General features: G+C 30.3%; 1 protein-coding gene across 3 annotated transcripts in view; it reads left to right on the top strand.

Moving 5' to 3' along the window:
• mTor (serine/threonine-protein kinase Tor) overlaps positions 1 to 20,836 on the top strand; it is a 218,302-nt gene that overhangs the window by 114,766 nt on the left and 82,700 nt on the right. For all 3 annotated transcript variants that reach the window (XM_076464082.1, XM_076464079.1, XM_076464080.1), the window contains 4 exons: positions 2,511 to 2,653; positions 12,479 to 12,641; positions 16,393 to 16,526; positions 18,972 to 19,050. In XM_076464082.1, coding sequence (XP_076320197.1) covers positions 2,511 to 2,653; positions 12,479 to 12,641; positions 16,393 to 16,526; positions 18,972 to 19,050 — 519 coding nt within the window. The remainder of the gene's footprint in view (positions 1 to 2,510; positions 2,654 to 12,478; positions 12,642 to 16,392; positions 16,527 to 18,971; positions 19,051 to 20,836) is intronic.

Raw genomic sequence — 20,836 nt, 5'->3', positions numbered from 1 at the left:
AATCTATCAAAAAACACCTAAAGAGCTGTTATGAACCAGCCTCTATCAAGATCAATGACTACAGTAAAAACCTTACAAAGCTTTAATCACCTGATTTTCCTACTATGCTACGGGGATTCCAATGCCATCCCAAACTTTCTGAGACTCAAAGAAACTACTTTCACCAGAACTACTAAGATAAAAAAGGTCCTTAACAATACCAGCAGACACCTCCTAAGACTGCATATACAAGAACAGAGATGGAAGAAGCACCATCTAACCAAACAACTGGAATACAATATACTGAGCTTCAACAACTTTTCTCTACAAACATTAGAACACTAGATATCCTAAACCTCAACATCAAATACTATAAAGCCACTCTAGAAAGCATAAAGAAATAAGTCCAAAAATTCAACAGACTGATCAAGACAGATAATCCTACGCCTATAAACCTAGTTCACAATTACAGTTTGAGAGTACTAAGTGCTACAGAAAAAAAGATTCTTAACCTAGGTCTAAACTTTGCCATCCAACCTAGCACAGTTCCATCTGTTGACACAGCTGCAACCTTAGAATCTGTTGCACAAAGCTTCCCAAACTCTATGGATGTACAATTTCAACATCAAACTTGTATCATCCTCAGGAAGGCCAAGAAACCAAAACTGAACATCACTAAACACAAATGCGGCTCACTGCACTGTCTAAAATGAGATAAGAAAATCGAGATTCAACCAGCAGACAAGGAAACAATATAGTCATCCTAGATGTCAACGATTATGACACGGAGATCAAACAGTTACTTGATCCTTCAGAAAAGACAGAGACTCATCAATAGAATGCTGAACAAACTAAAGAAAGAAGGCTTAATCAACAAAAAAACTAGTCAAAGACTTAAGATTCAAGGAAAATTTCCCCCCTCATTTCTACGGGACTACCTAAAGTACACAACCATAATATACCTCTAAGGCCTATCGTCAGTGCTCAAAACTCACCTTGCCATCAACTGGCTACTTTCCTAGTACCTATCTCATCTCCATTATGTGGAAACACTGAATATCACATTCAGAACTTTGACAGATTTCATAGGACAACTCAGAAAGCTACACATTAAATTCCAGGATATTATGGTCAGTTTTGACGTCAGATCTATTTACCAATGTTCCAACCTCAGAAATCCCACACATCACCAGACAACAACTGCTGAATGACAACTCTCTACCACACAGAACAGATGTGAAAATGGATAACATAATGGAACTACCAACCATTTGCCTACGATCAACCTAATTCTAATACAATGAGGAATTCTATGAACAAACAGCCATGGGGTAACCACTCTCTACAATCCTAGGAGACACTTTCATGGAAGACTTTGAAGAAAGAGTCCTTTCATCCACACCTATAAAACCAAGTTTCTACAGACATTATGTCAATGACATCTTCGTTATTTGGCCCCACAGTCATGAAAACTTACCACTGCAGGGCAGGCCACATCAACTGGATACAGAATAAACTAGGAGAAAACTAGAATCATTAACACAGACAAATCCTGGAAAATAAGAAAAATCAAAGAATCATTTTATATTAACACCGCTAAACCTTCACTAAACAGAGATTCTGGATTAGAAGCTGCCATTGGTTGAATCTATAGGAAATCTCTTCTCCAATCAGAAACGGTGATAATCCAACCAATCATAACATGCTCTCCACAACCTGCCAGGACACTACAAGAGATCAACACCTACAACAGACACACAACACAGCTGAAGACGAAAGGCAGGAGACTTTCAAAATATCATCTTCTACACTTGTCTTCACAACAGGCAATTACTATCTGTTCTACAATGTTTCATTATATGTTATTTCGTATATTTCGTGTTTATTCTTAATTTATTATTATAAAAGTAACTGGAATGTAAAAATAGAGATCTCTTTTTTAGTTGAAGTTAGGTAAAATAAACAATAATATAATAAAAATATGTCATGAGTCATGCGTGCAAGCAACTTGTAGTGGCTCATGGGTAGTGTAATTTTAAAGCATGTCATGAGTTTTAAATTTCTCAAGTGCTTTACAATTTATAATGGTGCATATAGTAGTTAGATATTGAACAGAGGGCAATGAAACAAAATTGATTACAAATAGATATATATATATATATATATACTGTTATGAATTTAAAGCAAGTTATGATAAATTAACACAGGTTTATGTTAAATTTGAAGTCAGTGTAGAAATAAACAGAGGTTAGTTTAGTTTTTGTTTTGTATGTGCTCAGTAAAATTCACTAATCATGTTATAGAACTAGTATAGAGAAAATAACACAAGATTTAAAGTGTGTGAATATACACACTATATTGAAAGTTACAAGTATTAAATCTATAAAGATTTTAAATGAGTACAAAGAGATTCCATGATCAGTCAAATTGACCAATCCTGCATTGAGAAAGTTAATATGGAATTATATTTCTATTGAACCTACACAGTTGTTGCTTGCAACATAAAATCCATGACTATATTTACACTCTAGGCTTGGACTCCAACGAGGCGTGTATCAAAAGATGATTGGATGGAGTGGTTACGGAGATTAAGTATTGAACTGCTTAAAGAGTCTCCATCACCTGCATTACGTTCATGTTGGGCTTTAGCTCAGACTTACAACCAGCTGCCTAGGTATGCAATGAATATTTGTAACTTTTTTTTTTCAGAATGTGACATGATTTAATATTATTGACTAATTGATTAAAGGTTTTAAGAAGTAATACTTGTGTGTGTCTATTTTCTGATTAGTTTTTGTATAGCAATTTACTGTAACTGTTAGACAGATAAAACAAAATGTACTTAAAAAGCTATAGTTTTGAAAATAGGGATAAGCTTATAATATTTTTCCTGTTAATAAACAAGAATTCAACTAGATAATCAAATTTATATTGTGAACAACTTTACAATGAATATCTAGACAATTAAAGCAGCAAATTCAGCCCTCCAAGAGCAGCTCATATTTAAGCATTGTTAAAACAAATATATATTTGAAATGTAATTTTGAATTACGAATAATTAATCTAAGTGCCAATAAGTTATTTACTGAAAAAATATATTTCTAAGCTTCAGCCAATTTAACTTGACAAAATTAAGAAATTCTATGATATATTTAGTGCAATTTTTTTCATGTCTCTTCATTGGGAGAATATAAATTGTGTTATATGTTATATATCTGTTTTTTGTGTGGAAAGTGTCATTATTCTCTCATGTTGTACAACTGTAGCTGGTTTTGAACTTTTAACTATAGTAAAGGCAAATGTCTGACAACATCCACTGGCAGGTTTTGATACTTGTACGTTCCATGGTACTGTAAGATATCCATCACCCCACTTTTCATTTACTTTGTCAATCACACTTGTGGTTACAGTTGTGACACTGTACAATTTAGATTGTAATATGTGTTGTGTACACTATTAAAGACAATTTGGAAAAGGTGCAGGTATGCAAGGATTTGAAAGGTAGCAGAGGATGGGCTGGTGTTTGATATGGTGTAAGACTTGTATGTACTCTAGCTGGAGATACTAAAGCCAAACATATTTTCATGCAAAACCAAACAGTTCTGGACAGTGTTTTGCAGCATTATTATATGTTTTTACTTTTACACAACTTCTTTGTAAAAAGATTGTTGTTTCTGTTTCTATATACATAACCATAATTTTTTTAAAAGTGAAAACAAAATGTGCTCCATTAAAAAAAAAAAAAATAATACAGGGAACAAGCTACAATGTGAGATTATAAAATGTATCCTAGGTTTTGGAAGTGAATGCAAAAGTAAGACCCATATTGTGGCAGGGATACACCATCTATCAGTCTTAACCTTTATTTTGCTAGTCTTGCATAAGAAGTACACACAATTAGACTAGAAATTGGGAGAGCAAGATCTGGGTGCTCAAGCCCACAATGTCTCACATCTCTATCACCCTTCACTGCCTGGAGACAGTTTTGGGAATGCGACTGCTCTCCCAAGTTAAAATAAGAAAAAGATAAAGGTAAAAAGACTAAAATAAGAAAATAAGGTACTACCATTTGGGTAAGTAAGATGAAGCTAACCTCTTGATGTTTTCCTTCCCCCAGTCATAAACACAACATTGAACCATATCAGTATATTAAGTTTACTGTGGCTGTCATGCATTTATGTGAGGCTCAAGGTGTACATCTGCATAAAGTAGTGCCTAGTCCTTAAATGACATTATTTTAAACTGAAAATAATTATCAGTAATTTTTTGCAAAATTTATCTTATTTCTAATTATTTGTATTTATTACAGGATAGTTTAATTTATCTAAAATATCTTTATTAAATCCACTGCTTATTAATTTTTGTATTAGTATTTGAACATTGATAATAAAATATTGTAATTTATTACAAATTTTACAAGGTCCAAATATCTGCAAAGTTGTAATGTTTGAAAACGATGGGTATGACACATTACTATTTAAAGGAGGGTAAACCATAAACTGGAAAGTCAAAATCTTTTCTTTTGTCAAAAATATTTATACTGATATTCTTATCAATTACTCTAATTTCTAAATCTAAATAATGTGTATCTGTTTTAGAATTTGATGTATTTTCAATTTTTAATTTTCCTGGATAAATGGAGTTAATAACATTATATATTTCAGAATTATTTGTTAATTGAATCATCTATACATCTGCAAGGTAAAAATACCTGGATTTGTTTAGTTTTCAATAAATATATTTTTGTAATAGTACAAATATAAATTTGCTGTACAAATTGAATAGTTAGCTCTTAGCTTTCATTGGAATTGCTATCACTTGTTTAAAAACCTTTTTGCAGAAATACATATAATTATAAATACAGAAACTTATATCTTTTACCTTTTTGGAACTATATTTTCTTTATTCCAATTCTATAAAAGGATAATATTGTTCTAGTAATGAATTTAAAATAAAGATTAAATTTTTTAATGGTATTATGGTATATAATGTTGTAAAATCAAATGTTTAAACACTACTCACCTACTCGCACTTTTATTAGACATTCTAAAATAGGCTGGTTATTTTTATTATGCAAAATGTATGTCTTTCATTGTTAACGCTTACATTTTCTATCTTATCAAGTAAAATATTGAGTAATTTATTTAATAATATAGCCATCTGTTTGATAATTATTTTTATTGAATTAGAAATAAATTTAAATTTAATTGGAGATTTATGTAATTTTGGAATAGCATAAAGAAATGGAAAATCTGTATAAGAATTATGTTTAGAAGAAAGTTTATGATAAGCTTTAAGGAAATTATTAATTACAGTACCTTTGGGTCTGTTTTAAAGTTGGTGTATTATTAATTTCTTTTATTATAATTAATGCATAGAATGTGTTGCAAACTATACCAGTGTAACAGTTAACTTTATCAATTGGAATTATAACATTTTTTTACAGTGTTTGAATCTTATTTTGTAGCTGATTAAATGATAAATCTGTGGTATTTTTTAAAATTTATTGTGGATAATTTTATTTTTATTTTTTAAGTATATATTTAAGTTCCATTCTAAAAAATCTCTTAGTAGATAAGCTGTAATATAATTAAGCTTTAAAATATATTCACCAATATTTTTTTCAAGAGATTTTAGAATATTATTTTTTATTACATTTTGTTGCTGTTCTGTATTTAGCTTTTTTGATTAGTTCACATAACATTTTGTCTTTTATAATATTTAAATAACCAATAACAATGTTTATGAAAAGTATAAACAAATAAACTATTTTCATAATCACAAGATAAAATTATTAACATCATCTACATTTAGAGTAGTTAAACAAAAAACTTTTCTAAAATTATTTTCCTTGTAAAAACTTAAGACCTACTATCAGTTATAAATATGAAATTCCAATTGGTCCATTAATATAATTATAAATCTGTAAATCATTGAAATTTTTATGGATAAAATTATCAAATATGAAGGTTTTAATTGCTGTTTCTTTTTTTTTAAACTTGAAACATCATTAACTTTTAATTGATATTTTATAATGTCTACAAGTAAGTATCTTGCATGATCATTTCAAAAGTTATAATTTATTACATTAATTAATACTTTATTTAAGAGAAGAATAAGTTCATAAATCTTTTTATAAAATAGATATAAAATTACATATCCTAGTGCCAGCATAAAAGTTATTATCTAAGTAACTACACAATTCTGAAAAATTAACCCATTTTACATTATTATTTCCTTTACCTCTAGTTTTCTTATTTTTGTGAAAAACTTCATCTATGAAGAAAAATTAGCAATTCAATAATCATTGCTCAAATTCAGGAATGTAGAATTATTGAAATCTTGGTTTAATCTGTAAGGATATAATGTTTTTAGTTTCAAAGTGTAAAAGTTTTATTGCTGAAATCCATTGGTGTCTTCATTAACTATTTCTGATATAGTTATCATAACAGAGGTAAAAGGATGAATCCTGAAATGTTTCAAGTCAATAGAATTCATTAAATTATTTTTAACTTGAGATCTATGTAAATTTAGACATATATGCAATGGGTTTGAAGTTTGACCCGCATGTTCCATATTACATTTAGTATGTGTTAAATAATTTTTATTTTACAAAATGAATTGTTGTAAGTAATAGGGTGAAAAGTATTTAGAGCAAGATATGTGAGCCATCTTTTTAAAATATATTTATTTATTTTTTTGACATTATAAAATTGCATATCTGGTCATCTTAACCTAGTCATCTTCATGGTCTATAATTGCACAGGTTAAATTCCTTGACACTTGTATTATAATTCAAATAAATTGTTGTGATTTGCAGTTGGTGTCAAAAGTTAACCTCTTCTGGAAGGGCTACATTATAGGATTCTCTAATATAAAATTATCTTATTTCATAATTATCAAAGTATGCAAAATTTGAGCTTCCAAAAAAGAAATATCTTGAGAGTTGAATTGTATTGGTGGAGCAAAGGAGAGCATAATTCTGATGAAAAAAGGGCTACTCCATGGCCAGCCACCAGTCTGTATCAGAGGTACTAAAGAAGGTTAATCAGTTTATCACTGGAAGTGACCCAAGATCACAGTAGTTCATTACAATTGAAGTGGGAACCTTCTTTAGAGTTGTAAATAAGGTAATTCATATCAGTTAGGTATACAAGAGCAGTACAATAATTATGCTCACAAGGTTCTCCAAAAGTACATTCTTTATCTTTCAGAAATTTGTTTATTGTCTTTAGCACTATTGCTATATTGTTTTTATATTATAAAGCTACTTATCTTTTTGATGACAAGAAATCCACTTGAAGTAAAAATACACCCTTGTGCAAATTAATTGAAACAAGATGGAAAATTACGATTTTTTTAATTTTTTGCATTTTATTTCTTAAAATCCAAAAATTACTCACAAATTAATACATGATATGACTGCCTTTATTTTTCAGAAGATCATTAATCCACTTTGGCATTGAGTCCACGAGTTAACTGCAATCTTTACTAATTTTTGGATCGCAGTACCACACCTCATTTATAGCCTCAATTAGCTTATCTTTTAGTACAGTCTTTTACAGTCTTTCTTTACAAATCACCCAAAGATTTTCAATAGGATTTAAGTCTAGAGAGTTTCCAGGCCAGTCCAGCACCTTTATTTGCCTTGTAGTCATAAAATTCTTCACAAGTTTCAATATGTGGCATGGAGCCAGATCTTGCTGAAAAATGCCAGATCCATCTGGAAATCTTTTTTCAATTCTGGAATGACTCTTCTCTGCAAAACTTTGATGTACTGTGGTCCTTGCACCATACCTTCTACGATATGTAAGCCTCTGACGCCATAATAGCTGAAAAAGCCCCAAAACATCTTCTTCAATGGATGTTTTACGAACTGATTGATGTGAGATTCTCGAAGTTTCTCACCTGGAGATCTGCGAACATGCAGACTTCTTTGACCCTGTACAAAGAAATGAGTCTCGTCACTGAATAACACCTTCCTTCATTGTTCTTGCATCCATTTCTTGTATTTCAGACCTCATTGATACTGTTTTTTTCTTCATTGGGTTGGTAAGAAGTTGTTTTTTGACTGGTCTCCTTGCCCTTCTAACGCAATTTCGAATGATGTAATATTCCTCAAAATTTCGTCATATATCCCAAAAATAGATTGACCATACTGCAAAACACAACTAATGACGCCATCTGTGTGACAAAATGACTATTAAAAGAAATCGGCAGGTCCAGCAAGCCTACACCTGCCGCCATGCTGAAAATATTGTAAAATGACCATGTGTTTCAATTAATTTGCACAAGGGTGTATATCTCTGAATGGCTGGTATGGGTATTTACACTTTTATTGATAAAGAGAGAAAACATTTTGACTTAGGAAGGCCGAAACGTTGTTTTTTCCTTATCGATAAAAGTGTTAATACCCATACCAGCCATTGAGATACAAAATTACTTATACAATTATTTGCAAAAGTTTAGGTAGTTTAAGTCACCCCTCTTATGGTATAACATTTCTGAAATGGTACAAAATATGTCTCATAAGTTAAACATCTGGAGAATTGATACAAATATCCTGTTGAAATACAAATTGTCAACCTAACATTCTAACACCTCTACAACAAAAGGAAATGCCATGTTTGTTAAGTGGTTATGTCAAGATAAAGCATTCAGCCACATACTTAAATCAACATACAAATTCAGCTGTAAAATGCAAGTACAAATGGGAATTCATCAAATGAAAATTAAAATGTTTACTTTCTAAACATGCTGTGGTTATCAGGTGTCTTTTCTGGCACACAGTTACTATTAATGTTGTGATAGCCTTATCACATTCATTCTTGTTTTGCTAACATAACTAGGAACATCCCTCAGTATTTCTAATTACTTTTTATGCTGCTTCATCTCATTTGTATAATAATCTTTATTATTTAGTTCTATTCCCAGTTTTCTTTTTCAGTATACATCATTCATTCATTTTACTTATTAACAATATATTTGTTTTAATTTGCATATTTAAAACAAATAATTTTATATACTACCAGATTATTATAAAAAATAAGGTTACTATTCATTGGGTTTTGCTTTTTATTTTCAGATGTGTACAATTTGTTTTGTAGGTATTTTTTTTATTGTTATAAAAGTAATGAAAGTTTAAACATTAGAAATTTATTAGGTTAGGTAAGGAAATTTAAGTATAACAAAAATTAAATAAAAATTACTATGATTTACATGAGCACATTAATAAGTGTGATTGTGTAAAGAAAGTATATTAACATTGGTGATTCAATTGTTTGTGTACACAGGGTTGTCTGCCTTTCATAAATGGCTTTTCATATTCTTTGAGGGAGACTGTAAGTGCTGTTGTAAGAATAAATAGTATTCAGTTGTCCATTACAATATGCAGTCATTCTAAAAGTTAAAAAATGGCCCAGGTTGAAAAAAGAATGGTTTAGATTTATTTCAGCTGTTAATTTTACCCTGTATTGCTCATTTTGTTATAATGTCAGGAAGAAAAAATATCAGGTAGAATATAAAGTGTCACTGGAAAACTTTTTATATCCATTTAGAATGCTCTAGAGAGTACAGTTTGTACAGATCACAAGAAAACTGAAGTGAAAATAAATAAATATAATTTTTAATGTGAAAATCACCTTACACCCAAGAGTAGTCTCTTCACAGCAAATCTTTAGTAAAATTATTAAAAATTATTTTTTATACGTAACATACTTGTGATAAAAAAAAAGTTGCAAAATCTCATTTAGTAAATTAAGGATTATAAAACACATTAATTCTTCAGTATGCACTTGATCCAACACACTGAGCCCAAACACACAGGGTTAATCACACAAGCTGTATTTAAGAACCTCTACTAATGACATAATATATAAAGTCCCCTTATTGAAGTGTGCCATCAGAGTAGCACTAAAAATCACAGTATTAAACTTGGTAGTTAACTTCCTTTGCCTCTTGTTTTCAAATGTTGTATGATAATGTTGAAACTTCTTATGAAATCTGAATATCTGTTGTATAATCTAAATTATTTTCTGTTCTGTTAGCATTGAAGCTCCTTATTAAGTTAGTTTGAGTTTGACTTATTTTATATTTGAAATCTGAATCTTCATTCAGAAAAAAACTGATTCCATATTAGTTTATTTCAGTAGGAATGTATTATTTGTATTGGTGTAATTAGAGCATAGAAAATCATAGTGTTAGTCTTATGTTTTATAGATATAGAAAAACCTAAGTTGAATGAGGTTTAGTGATTAATAATACTATCTTGGATGTTTTTATTCATACTTTCATCCAATATGCTCTCCATTTCTTTTTAATTGTCATACCACTTGTTGTAACACATGATTTATTATGAATACATTTGGGATTGTATGGCACATTGTAAATCTACCCACTATTAAAACATTGAAAAACCTTATTTTACAATGTTTATAAAACTGTTTTATTGATTTTTCAGTCTATTTAGTTTATTATGTCAAAAATTGCAACTGACCTGAATAATCAGGCAAAGTTCAAATTGAAATGTAATAAACCATCATTCCAAAATATACTTATCATCTGCTGACAATATAGGTATTATTTGACATCAACTTTGCGTACCTAAATGCTGGTCTCGTGCTTCAGTCTTTTGTATCCCTCTTAAATGCCCTTGACATTATTTCATTTGCAAATTCCTCCACCTTTGTCAATGCACCCTCTGTTCTGTGTATAAGCACCTCACTTTAATAATGTAAACTTTTTTTGTTTTTTTCAACAAAGTGCTGGTCACAGATTTCTGAGAAAGTGTTGACCATCATGCATTTATATTAATATTCTTTACATGTTTCAACAACTTTCTTCTGGGAGTTTTTTCATACTCACATCCATTTTTAACAGCATTTGCTGGATTATGTAGAGGAGGGGGATACTTTTTTCTCAGACTTGTCTGTGTTTTAGAGGGTCCCTTACATCTTGCTTTCAGTAGATCCCACTTTGTGGCAAGAGTTGCCCAGACATCAGTTGAAATAATTGGGAAAGTTTGCTTTTAAAAATTTACAAAACATATTGCACTGTTTTTCAGGACAACATGCATTACATCTTAGATTCCAGTAGAGGAGCTTGGGAGTTCTTACCACACTTAGTTTTCAGTTACTGGGGTAGTGGACAGAGGTTTTTTTTTCCATGTTATTGTATGTTGTTCTACTCTTGGAGAAGAGGTCCGAGTTGGAGTTCCTCCTACTTGGATGCACGTATGTTTTTCTCAGATGTCAGTAGGAGTGGCATCAGCCTTTGTGAGAGTTTACTCATAATTCTGGTTCAGATTTGACACTATGCTATTAATGTGGGGTGTTCATAGCCCTTCTTTTTGACCAGTGTTGGCTTTGTATGTTGTTCATGGAAGGAGACCCACAATTTCTTCGTAATTCCAATGTGTAGTGGTCTCATCCTAGGCCCTTGACTGAGTACAGTTTCCATATCTTCCCAATAATCCCAGGAACAAGTGGAATACTCTTTGCCCACTTGGTTGGAGAATGATGATGAATGTGCATAATTCCAGACCAGGTGAGTTCTCCATTGGTTGAGTATGGCATACACAATCCCATCATTCTGAGCCTTTTGGATTTCTTTGGGTGGAGGAGACAGTTTGTCCACTTTGGCATTGCTTACTTACGTTTTGTCATGATTCCAGTGGTGAAAATTGCATCACTCTATGAATACATGTTAGGATCCAATCAAAAGTGGGTGTATCTATGACTGTGTGTTCCAATACCTGTAGCCACCAATGTGAGATACAGGAACCAAGACTCCTCAGTTCAAATTCCAAGTTGTAGAACCTCAGCTATCTGGTTGGAGCTGGCCTATAATGATACTCCTGTACTGTTCTGCCTTTACATGAATTGGTTTCAGGTGAAAAGCATACTGTTCTGGATGTAGTGTGGATCCCCCATTTATGTACTATTTTTATCTATGCAGGCATTTTCTATGTGAATTGTGTCTGGTCTGGCCCATCTACCTTCTTTAGGTGGGATTGTAGCTATATTATCAGCTGATGTGTTAATTATATTTTGGAAGTTAACGTGTTCTTAAATTGAAATTCTGTTTCAATAATACTTACCTTTTCTGACAGTCTCCTGTCCTACCCATACTCAAGAACCAATGTAAGTCTTGAAAAAGTGATTACATTATATAAATGAGGTACTTAGATACAGTAGTAGGATAGAAAGGGCATTGATGAGACTATAGAAATTTACAAATTGGATATTGCTAAGGACTTTTAAGTTGGGTATAAAAGACTGGAGCATGAGAAACCAATGCTTAAATAGGCATTGTCGATGTCAAAGAATAGCTATATTGTAAGCAAAACTCATTAACTTTTTCCTTTTTTTAATTAGAGCATTTGAAAATTCATTTACTGTGATTTATAAAATGAAAAAGTCTCTTCCAATTGAGTGTTATACCTTAGTTTAGTAGTTTCTAACTGTTCCTGAAGGGTAGGATTATTTAATTGTTTCAATAGGGATCTCTTCAATGCAGCTTTCTTAAGCTGCTGGACTGAACTCCATAAAGACCAACAGGGAGAGTTAATTCGAAGTCTTGAAGAGGCTCTGAACACTCAGGAAATTCCTGAAGTTACTCATACCTTACTGAACTTGGCAGAATTTATGGAGCACTGTGAAAAGGTAAATATGTGAGAATATTATGACAAAGATTTTGCAAATTGTAGTATCATGAACTACAATAGTGATTCATAATAGATATCACAAGGAATTACATAAAACTAATAAGACATTTAGGCAAAAAAGCACCTTAAAAAGTAAATATCCAGTTCAAAAAACACCTTAAAACCTTTACTACTGACTGAAGGGCACTACTTAGGAGTGAAGCCTGAGACTTAATTTGACTGTGAAGGAATTGGCATGTGTGCAAAAGCATTTGCAAGAAAGTTGCGTGTTTGTATCACGTCCGGATCAAACATTACAATACCTTTTATTGTAAGTTGTTAAAATATAGCATAATAAGCTGCAAATAGTCTCCCTCCAAACCCACACCAGATAAAAATAGCATCATCATGTAGTGATATAAAGCATCGTGGTTTAATTTAATAGGAGCTGAAGCACCCATCTACCTCGCTGCTGTCTTGGAGTACCTGGCTGCTGAAGTTTTGGATTTAGCAGGTAACACTGCATGCAATGACAAGAAGACTAGAATCATTCCTTGTCACTTGCAACTTGCCACTCGTAATGACAACATCCTTGCCCAGCCCTCGAATCCTGCCATTTGAGTTAATGTTTCGTCTAGTGTAAACAATGCTCTCATTATCATTTGAAGTCAGCTTTTTAACAAGTATGGGCGTTTCTTTAAAAAATTTAAATACATGGTGAAAGAGAAATTATTAGCCAATAATGGATGAACTTAAAATGACTGTACAGTGTAGATACTTAAATATTTGTACACTACATGATCAATGTGTTCAGGAAGCCAACCCCTATATTGTACATGAAGTGAAGAAGTAAAAACCAAATCAAAATACATAATAAATTTGAATACACACAGTCATTGCTATATATTATATATAGAAAATTTAGTTACACAGAAACAATAAATGCTCGCTTTATTCTCAAAGAAATCTCAAATACAGTCTCTAGCTGTGATTTAATAATTTACATCTTGAACTAATAATATGATTATTAGTCAATAGCTACAGAAAATCATCATGTACCATTTCAGCTAGCTACTAGCTATTTTTACCATTACAATGTATAAAGTTAGCTACTGTATTAAATAAACCTTTACACATTGTTGAGTATAAAAAAAAAACTAGCAAACAGGATAAGTAAGAAATTGGGAATTTAAAAACCTGCAAATAGGGATTTGTAGTTTGAATAAATAATGTATATAGTATTTCCAGCCTTGTTTCCTTACTTATTTTACGATTCCTGTTTACAGGTTGTTAAATTCCCAAATTTGTATTCACCTTGCAATAAAAATGTCTATGGTAGAATGTATTTTAAGATCAAGTTTATAAAGTTTTGTGATTGGGGAACTAATATTGATAGTCTGCAAAATATTGTTGAGAAATATACAGATGTTGAAATTTCACAGTAAGATTAAGGAATTGTAAAATTAATTTAACACGAAGTTATAAATGCAGGGATTTCAATTGTTCTGTAACAAAACAGATACAGGTAAGAATGCAGAACAACTTTTGGTTAGTGAATATATATAATGTGTGTGTGTGTATGTGTGTAGCTCCTTAAAAAATGCAACAGTATATGTAAGGTTAAAGAACAATTTGTATTGACTTTTTGAATTTATTTCATTTTGTGATGTTATGTATTATGAGTTAACACTAAAAAGCAATTGATTTATCAAACTAATCAGTTGTTGATAATATTTGGTTAGTAAGTTAAAATAAAAGCCTTTCAAAGTTCTGTTTTTCGGAATTTTTGTTTTTTGTATTTTGTACTCCACGATAAATTCATAGCAAGGAAACATAAAAAAAATAATTTTATAAACTGTGCTCATGGATATCTTGTCAGGCTCATTGGCTCTCATTTTTCTGTATAGTATGATTTTCAAATGAGAGTCATTTCAGCTGATCTTCAGATAGATAACTACACCAGCTTGGCTAGGTTTCGTAGCTATTAATTAATGGTAGTAACCATCTTAAATATGATTGATTTAATATGTAAACAACAAATATTCTTTCATTGAAGTTGAGAAACAAGGATGTGACAAAAATATGGAAATAATGTATCTCCAACAAAAAGCATATAACATGGCAGTTGGTTATAAATGATTATCATTATGGATGACTTAGATGGAATCTTCATCAAAGGATGGCATTTCAAAATACTTCTGGCTTTTGTCTTCGGAACATAAAGATACAAGATGGAGGTTTTTGAAATCTCATCCATTTCTCCCTGGGATAATTTTGTAGAATAGTTGTCTGAGACTTTCTCCACATATATCAAACTAAAGTTGGTTATTTGATTCTAAAGACCAATCTTTGATTATTCTGATAAGTTGTAACACCTAATCTATTACTTAAAACATCGGTGATGGATTGTATTGCACTATCAGTGTTAAAAATAAATGAAGCAGTTGGTGTGAAAGAAAATCTGATATTAGAAAAGACTACAATCTCCTCTTTTCAAAATCACCATAGATATTATAATTAGAAAGACAATAATATGAACAACTGAAATATTTTGCAGAATGATAAAAGTCTTAGAGATGTAGAATTTGGCACTCATACCTACCTTTTAAGACCACAGTACAGGTGCAAGAAAAGACGTTGAGGATTTGTATCCTTGTCACTGAACATACTCATTTTTTTGGATGTAGGTGCATTACAATGTGACAGTCGTTCCCACCATTCATTGGTTAAAAAGTAATTGAAAAGTTGGATAGAAGATGTTGACTAGCTGCATATCCTTTAGTTTACTACAGCTGAATTATGGCTTGCTCTTATGTAGCTTTACACAAAATTCAAATCAAAACCAAATGAAATATTTTATAAAATATGACAACGTATATATAGGAGATTCATTTGAAAGTGTAGACAAGTGTACATATCTCAATAGTAACATTGTATACCAAAATGAAATATCACAAATATTCAAGCACAAATAGGAAAAGCAAATTCAGCCTATCAAAAATTAGTCAACATCTGGTAATCAAGAATCCTGAGATAGAATACAAAAAGGAAATCTCTGATCAGAGCAAGGTGTGTTGTTGTACTTGTACAGAACTAAAGTGTGAAAATAAAATGATTCACCAAAAGCTGAAAGTTTTTTGCAAGCAAATATATGAGAAAGATACTTAGCATCAAATGGTCAGACTTTGTATCCATGAAAGACAATAGCAATCTTTGCAACAAAATGTGCTGAAATGTAGATGTTTCCCCAGTAACACAGTTTGTTTATTTACCTTGTTGCTTTAGTTGTGAACAGCAATTAATTTAGCAGTTTTTATATAACAAGGACACTCTTTTATTTTCATTAAAACTTTGTGTAGAAAGAATGATAATAACAAATAATCAGATTAAGTTGTTGATGGGTTAAAATTAGGGATTCATCTACATTACCTAGATAGCAGACTTATAAACTTACTTTGGCACAGTCCCATAATTTTAGTGAAAAGAATCCATGCTTTAGCCAGTGCTAAAATTCGTAGCATGTAACCACAACCAGTGTTTCAGAAGTGTTTAATATTTTAAACACAGGTCTTCATTTTGTGTGTTAAATAGATTTTTAATTCACAACCGATTTAGGGTTTTAAAAAAACATTCATTTAAATGGAGAAGTTTAGTTATTTGAAAAATATATTTTAGGCTAGAAGTTTTTGTGATTTCCCATAACAATTTCTTTATTGTATACAACTCCTAAGATTGAAAAATTGATGTTTTCTTGCTTTGAATCGTACAAGGGTCCTTTACCACTAGAGCCTTCAGTGCTAGGACAGCGAGCCATGAAATGCCGAGCTTATGCTAAAGCCTTGCACTACAAGGAAGATGAATTCCACAGAAAGCCAACAACAGAAGTTCTTGAAGCACTGATTAGGTAATATATATACACAAATATTTTAGTCCTAAATTATATCTCCATTTTTTTGTTTGTGGCCATTTAAAGTATTACCAATCTAGACTTGTTTTAAAACCAAATAACATTATTGAAACAAACTTCACTGGTTTAGTTGTTTATATTAACAGTTGTAACTGTTACATGATACTTCAGTCTACACTGTTTTTACATAGTTTCAACAAGCTTTTACCACTTTAGACTTTAATCAAGATTTACTACAGTATTGTTGATTCAGTTTAAAAACAATGATTAAAGTAAAGATTTTAACAATCAACTCTACCCTCTGCAAATATTGTATAGATACATTTATGATAACAGTTCACCTGCAATATTTCTTTGAAAAGTTAATTTTATATTAAACACATTTCTGTTTGATATTGCTTAACAATTTGCTGAAATATGGTTGAGGTAAAATATACATGTAATGCCAACCAAACTAAAGATTATTTTCTTTACCAGTGGTATTTAATGTTGAGGGGATTTAAGTCATTTACAAATTATAATTACAGCTAATTGTTAAAAATAGACTACTAAATGGTAACATTTAGTAAAGATAAGTGAATATTTATTCAGATTGTACTTTTGGAAGAGCTTAATTCTCATGACCATAATATTGAATGTATAGCTGGAAAAAAAAATGTAAACCAAATCAAAATTAAATGTTTTGTACTTCAGTTACTTGTGCTTAATGAAGAGAGATTTTTGGGAGGAAGTCATGCTTGTATATCACTTTCTTTTGGTATTCCACAGCATTATCCTTCTTCATCCTGTTTCTGTTTTTCTGATTTTGATGAAAAACTAGCATTATGTGAAATAACCTAAGCTTTTGGATTATTTATATAACCTGTGGTGTTCTACAACCTTGTCACTTCATCAGTTTTTTGTTTCTTACAACAAAGATGCTGTATTTTGAAAGCACTTGAGATGTTGGGACATTTCCTGAACTTTCATACCACTTTCTGATGATCCACTGTGCAATCTAACTTCATAATGGGTGTTTGATTAAGTTTTGGATTTTTAAAGAAAATTATATGAATTTAGTCATAAAAGCAAATGTCATAAATAATATAAAAGTTTTTTGAGATGAAAACGTGTATTCAAACTTTGGGCATCTCTTTTGCAAAATGTTGGTTCACTTGGGCTGTCAAATATTTTAGTGAAATTAGAAGTAATACCATGCATGATGGTTTTTCATTATATACGCCTTTGCATGTTCAGAAAATAGTTATTTTGAAATAAGAACTGTTGACACACATTAAATAAATATAACTAAACACTTAGTTTTACCAGCTTTTAAATTATTACTTTGTAGGTTTTCTTTGTAATACATATTGTAATGTATCTGTAATTTAGGAAAGTATAAGGTGAATGTATTGTGTTATTGGATATATGTGGTCAAGCAACCATCTTGGAAATATTGTGTTTCTTGTATTAAATGATTGTAGAAATTGGTATCAGCCTTATAATTTTACCTTAAGTCACAATGACATTCTATAATTTCCAGTAAGATCATGAGCTTTTTGCATTTGGTGTTACTTTTATGAATGATGAACTGAGAATGTATTTCACAAAAAGTGGGGACTTGCATTAATCCTTATAATTTCATAACCTATTTAATTGTATGATACTGCATATAGTTTTGTACAAAATTAAGATTTCTTCATACTTTTAATCTTAGAAATAATAATGCCAATGGAAATGAGAAATGTGCAGTTAACTACTTTTAATAAAACTCCTGCTGAAGAATTTGTATTATTGTTTGTTTTTTTTTTTGAGATTATTATTGAAAGAGATTTTTATTACTGTATCAATATAATTTTTTTCTTTTATCTAAAAAGTTTATAAACAATAAATATAATTTACTATTTCTAAGCTTAAAAAGTTGTGAAATTATTGTTTTCAGAATAGCATAAAAAGTGTTAGTTTGGTATAAAATTTATTTGAATAATTTCGATGCATATATCTTAGAATATTAATATCATTAAGAAAACTTCTGTCCTTATTTGTGGCACATTTCTTGAAAATTGGATGACTGATTGACAAATGTTTTCATAACTTATTGCACTGAAGAGCCTGTGTCAAATAAATCTTTGCTTTACCTTGTGATAAGCATTTTGGTTTTGAATTAAGGTTGACAGCATTATGATAGCTACGTATCACCTACTTTATGTAATTTTTTATTCATGTTTTGTAACTGCTAAATAGATCTTCTAGATAGGTTTGCTTCACAACATATGGTAGTGGTCTAATTATTATTTCAAATTAACTAATTATTTCAAAAGGTTTTAACTGTTGGATTTAACTATATGCACTTTTTCCATTTAATTTAATATTTAAAAGTTTATTGAGAGATATTTAGCTGTGTGGGAATTTTCTTTTGAAGGTAATTATTTTAATCAATATTAATTTTATTATGGTGTTTAGTATCAACAACAAGCTACAACAACCTGAAGCTGCAGCTGGGGTGCTTGAGTATGCCATGAAAAACCATGGAACTGAACTGGTTAGTTCTTCAAGGAATTTTTTACATTATTATATTTCTGTTCTGCATTAAAATTATAATTCTTAACTGACATGAAATAAGTAAATAGATTATTTGGTTCTAGTATACACAGGTTTTGTGCATGTATAGCCTCCAAAATACTCAAAATTGCCTTTTTGAAACACAAGACTTTGAATACTTTGAAAATTTTTCTGCTATGCTAAATTTTAAAGAAAATGAGCAGACAATAAACAACTAGTTTTCTTCCATCATCAGATGGTAATTCATAAAACTCAAGTTTATGAATAAATGTAATTGTACTTACCTTTGTGTATAGCATCATTAATCCAACAACCAAGTAGTTACAAACAGATATTAGAAGTTTTCAATCCATTAGTAATATTCAAATTTTATTTGCATGTGGAACAAATTTTAAGGTTAAAGAAGATGAGTATTATTTGATACGACAATCTGGATCTGAAAGTTTGGAAATGATTACTTATTGTAATGATTGTGTCTGTGTGTCTATTGCCAACATGAAACTAGAATTTATAGCAACAGTAAATATAAAAATTGATTTGTCTTACTTTCCTTGCTAACTGGTATGTGAAACTATGTAAATGCTATAAAGAGATGGGAAAGAAAATTCGGTCACATAACTAGGGATAAACAAACAAGAGAAATGCAGTGTTATCAGTTTTTGTTATTATTATTGTTGTTATCCATTTTATTTTTTTATTAGGAAACCAACAAACAGCTAACACCTGAAATAGTGCAAGTTTCAAAATTATTCAGATTTATTTATTAATATTGATGAAGTTTCTCAGTGGGATAACATCTAATTTACTTTAAGAAAACTACCTATCATTGCACCTACTGGCTGAATACAAAATTACTTTGTTATTTTAACACTTATCATTAATATTTATTCTTATATGTACCTGACATTAATTACCAAAGGTATTTATAAGTTTACTTTCAGTATTTATAGACTTGTTTCTTACTAGATATTCAAATCACAAGTGGTTTAATGTGGAAATCAGTTGTGAATCTTTGTTCTTCAAGTGACTTGTATTTTACAAACACATAACTGATTATTTCTTACATTTTGTTAAAGATTGTTTGTTATTAATGTAACTTTCCTTTCTTTAATGTTTGTATCTAATTGTTTTGAGTGTTGAATGATATAAATTACTCACTTCTGCCTATAAAAATGAAAAATGTAAACTGAGTTCAACTCTGTGAAGAAAAGTAAATATTTATGATATTTTATTTTTTCTTTGCTACAAATACTGTTTAATAAAGTACGATGCATGTAAATACGTGTCATTATTCCTCCTATTTAAAGATTATAGTGTTTATCTGATCCATGACATGCAGTTCTAACTTTAATAACCTTTCTCTGTTATATAAACCTGTTATATATGTATGTTTGTATGCAAATTGTCCCCTGTTTGCGTTTATACATTACTGTCAATTTAAGGTTTTTTTGTTATTGTAATGTTTCTATGACAAAAATATAAATCACAACTTCAGAAAAATTTTTTTTTTCACTTGAAGTGGAAAGTTATCTTAATAATTCATCATTTAATTTATCTATTTTTCATCAAAGTTGATTTCTTTTACAACTTGTACATAGCAGATTCATACAGTCAGTTAACCCTAACACCTGCAAGAATAAATGTAAAACATAGTTTTATAAATGGTCATTATTAAGCTTATTGTTTAATACTAGCAAATACCTGCAAAACATGTGCAGTTAAATTAGTATCTTTAGAGCTAACCTTTACTGTACATAAGAACTATC

Source organism: Tachypleus tridentatus, chromosome 10 (genome assembly GCF_004210375.1).
Source record: "Tachypleus tridentatus isolate NWPU-2018 chromosome 10, ASM421037v1, whole genome shotgun sequence".
Lineage (NCBI taxonomy): Eukaryota > Metazoa > Arthropoda > Merostomata > Xiphosura > Limulidae > Tachypleus > Tachypleus tridentatus.
This window is presented reverse-complemented; position numbering and strand designations above follow the sequence as displayed.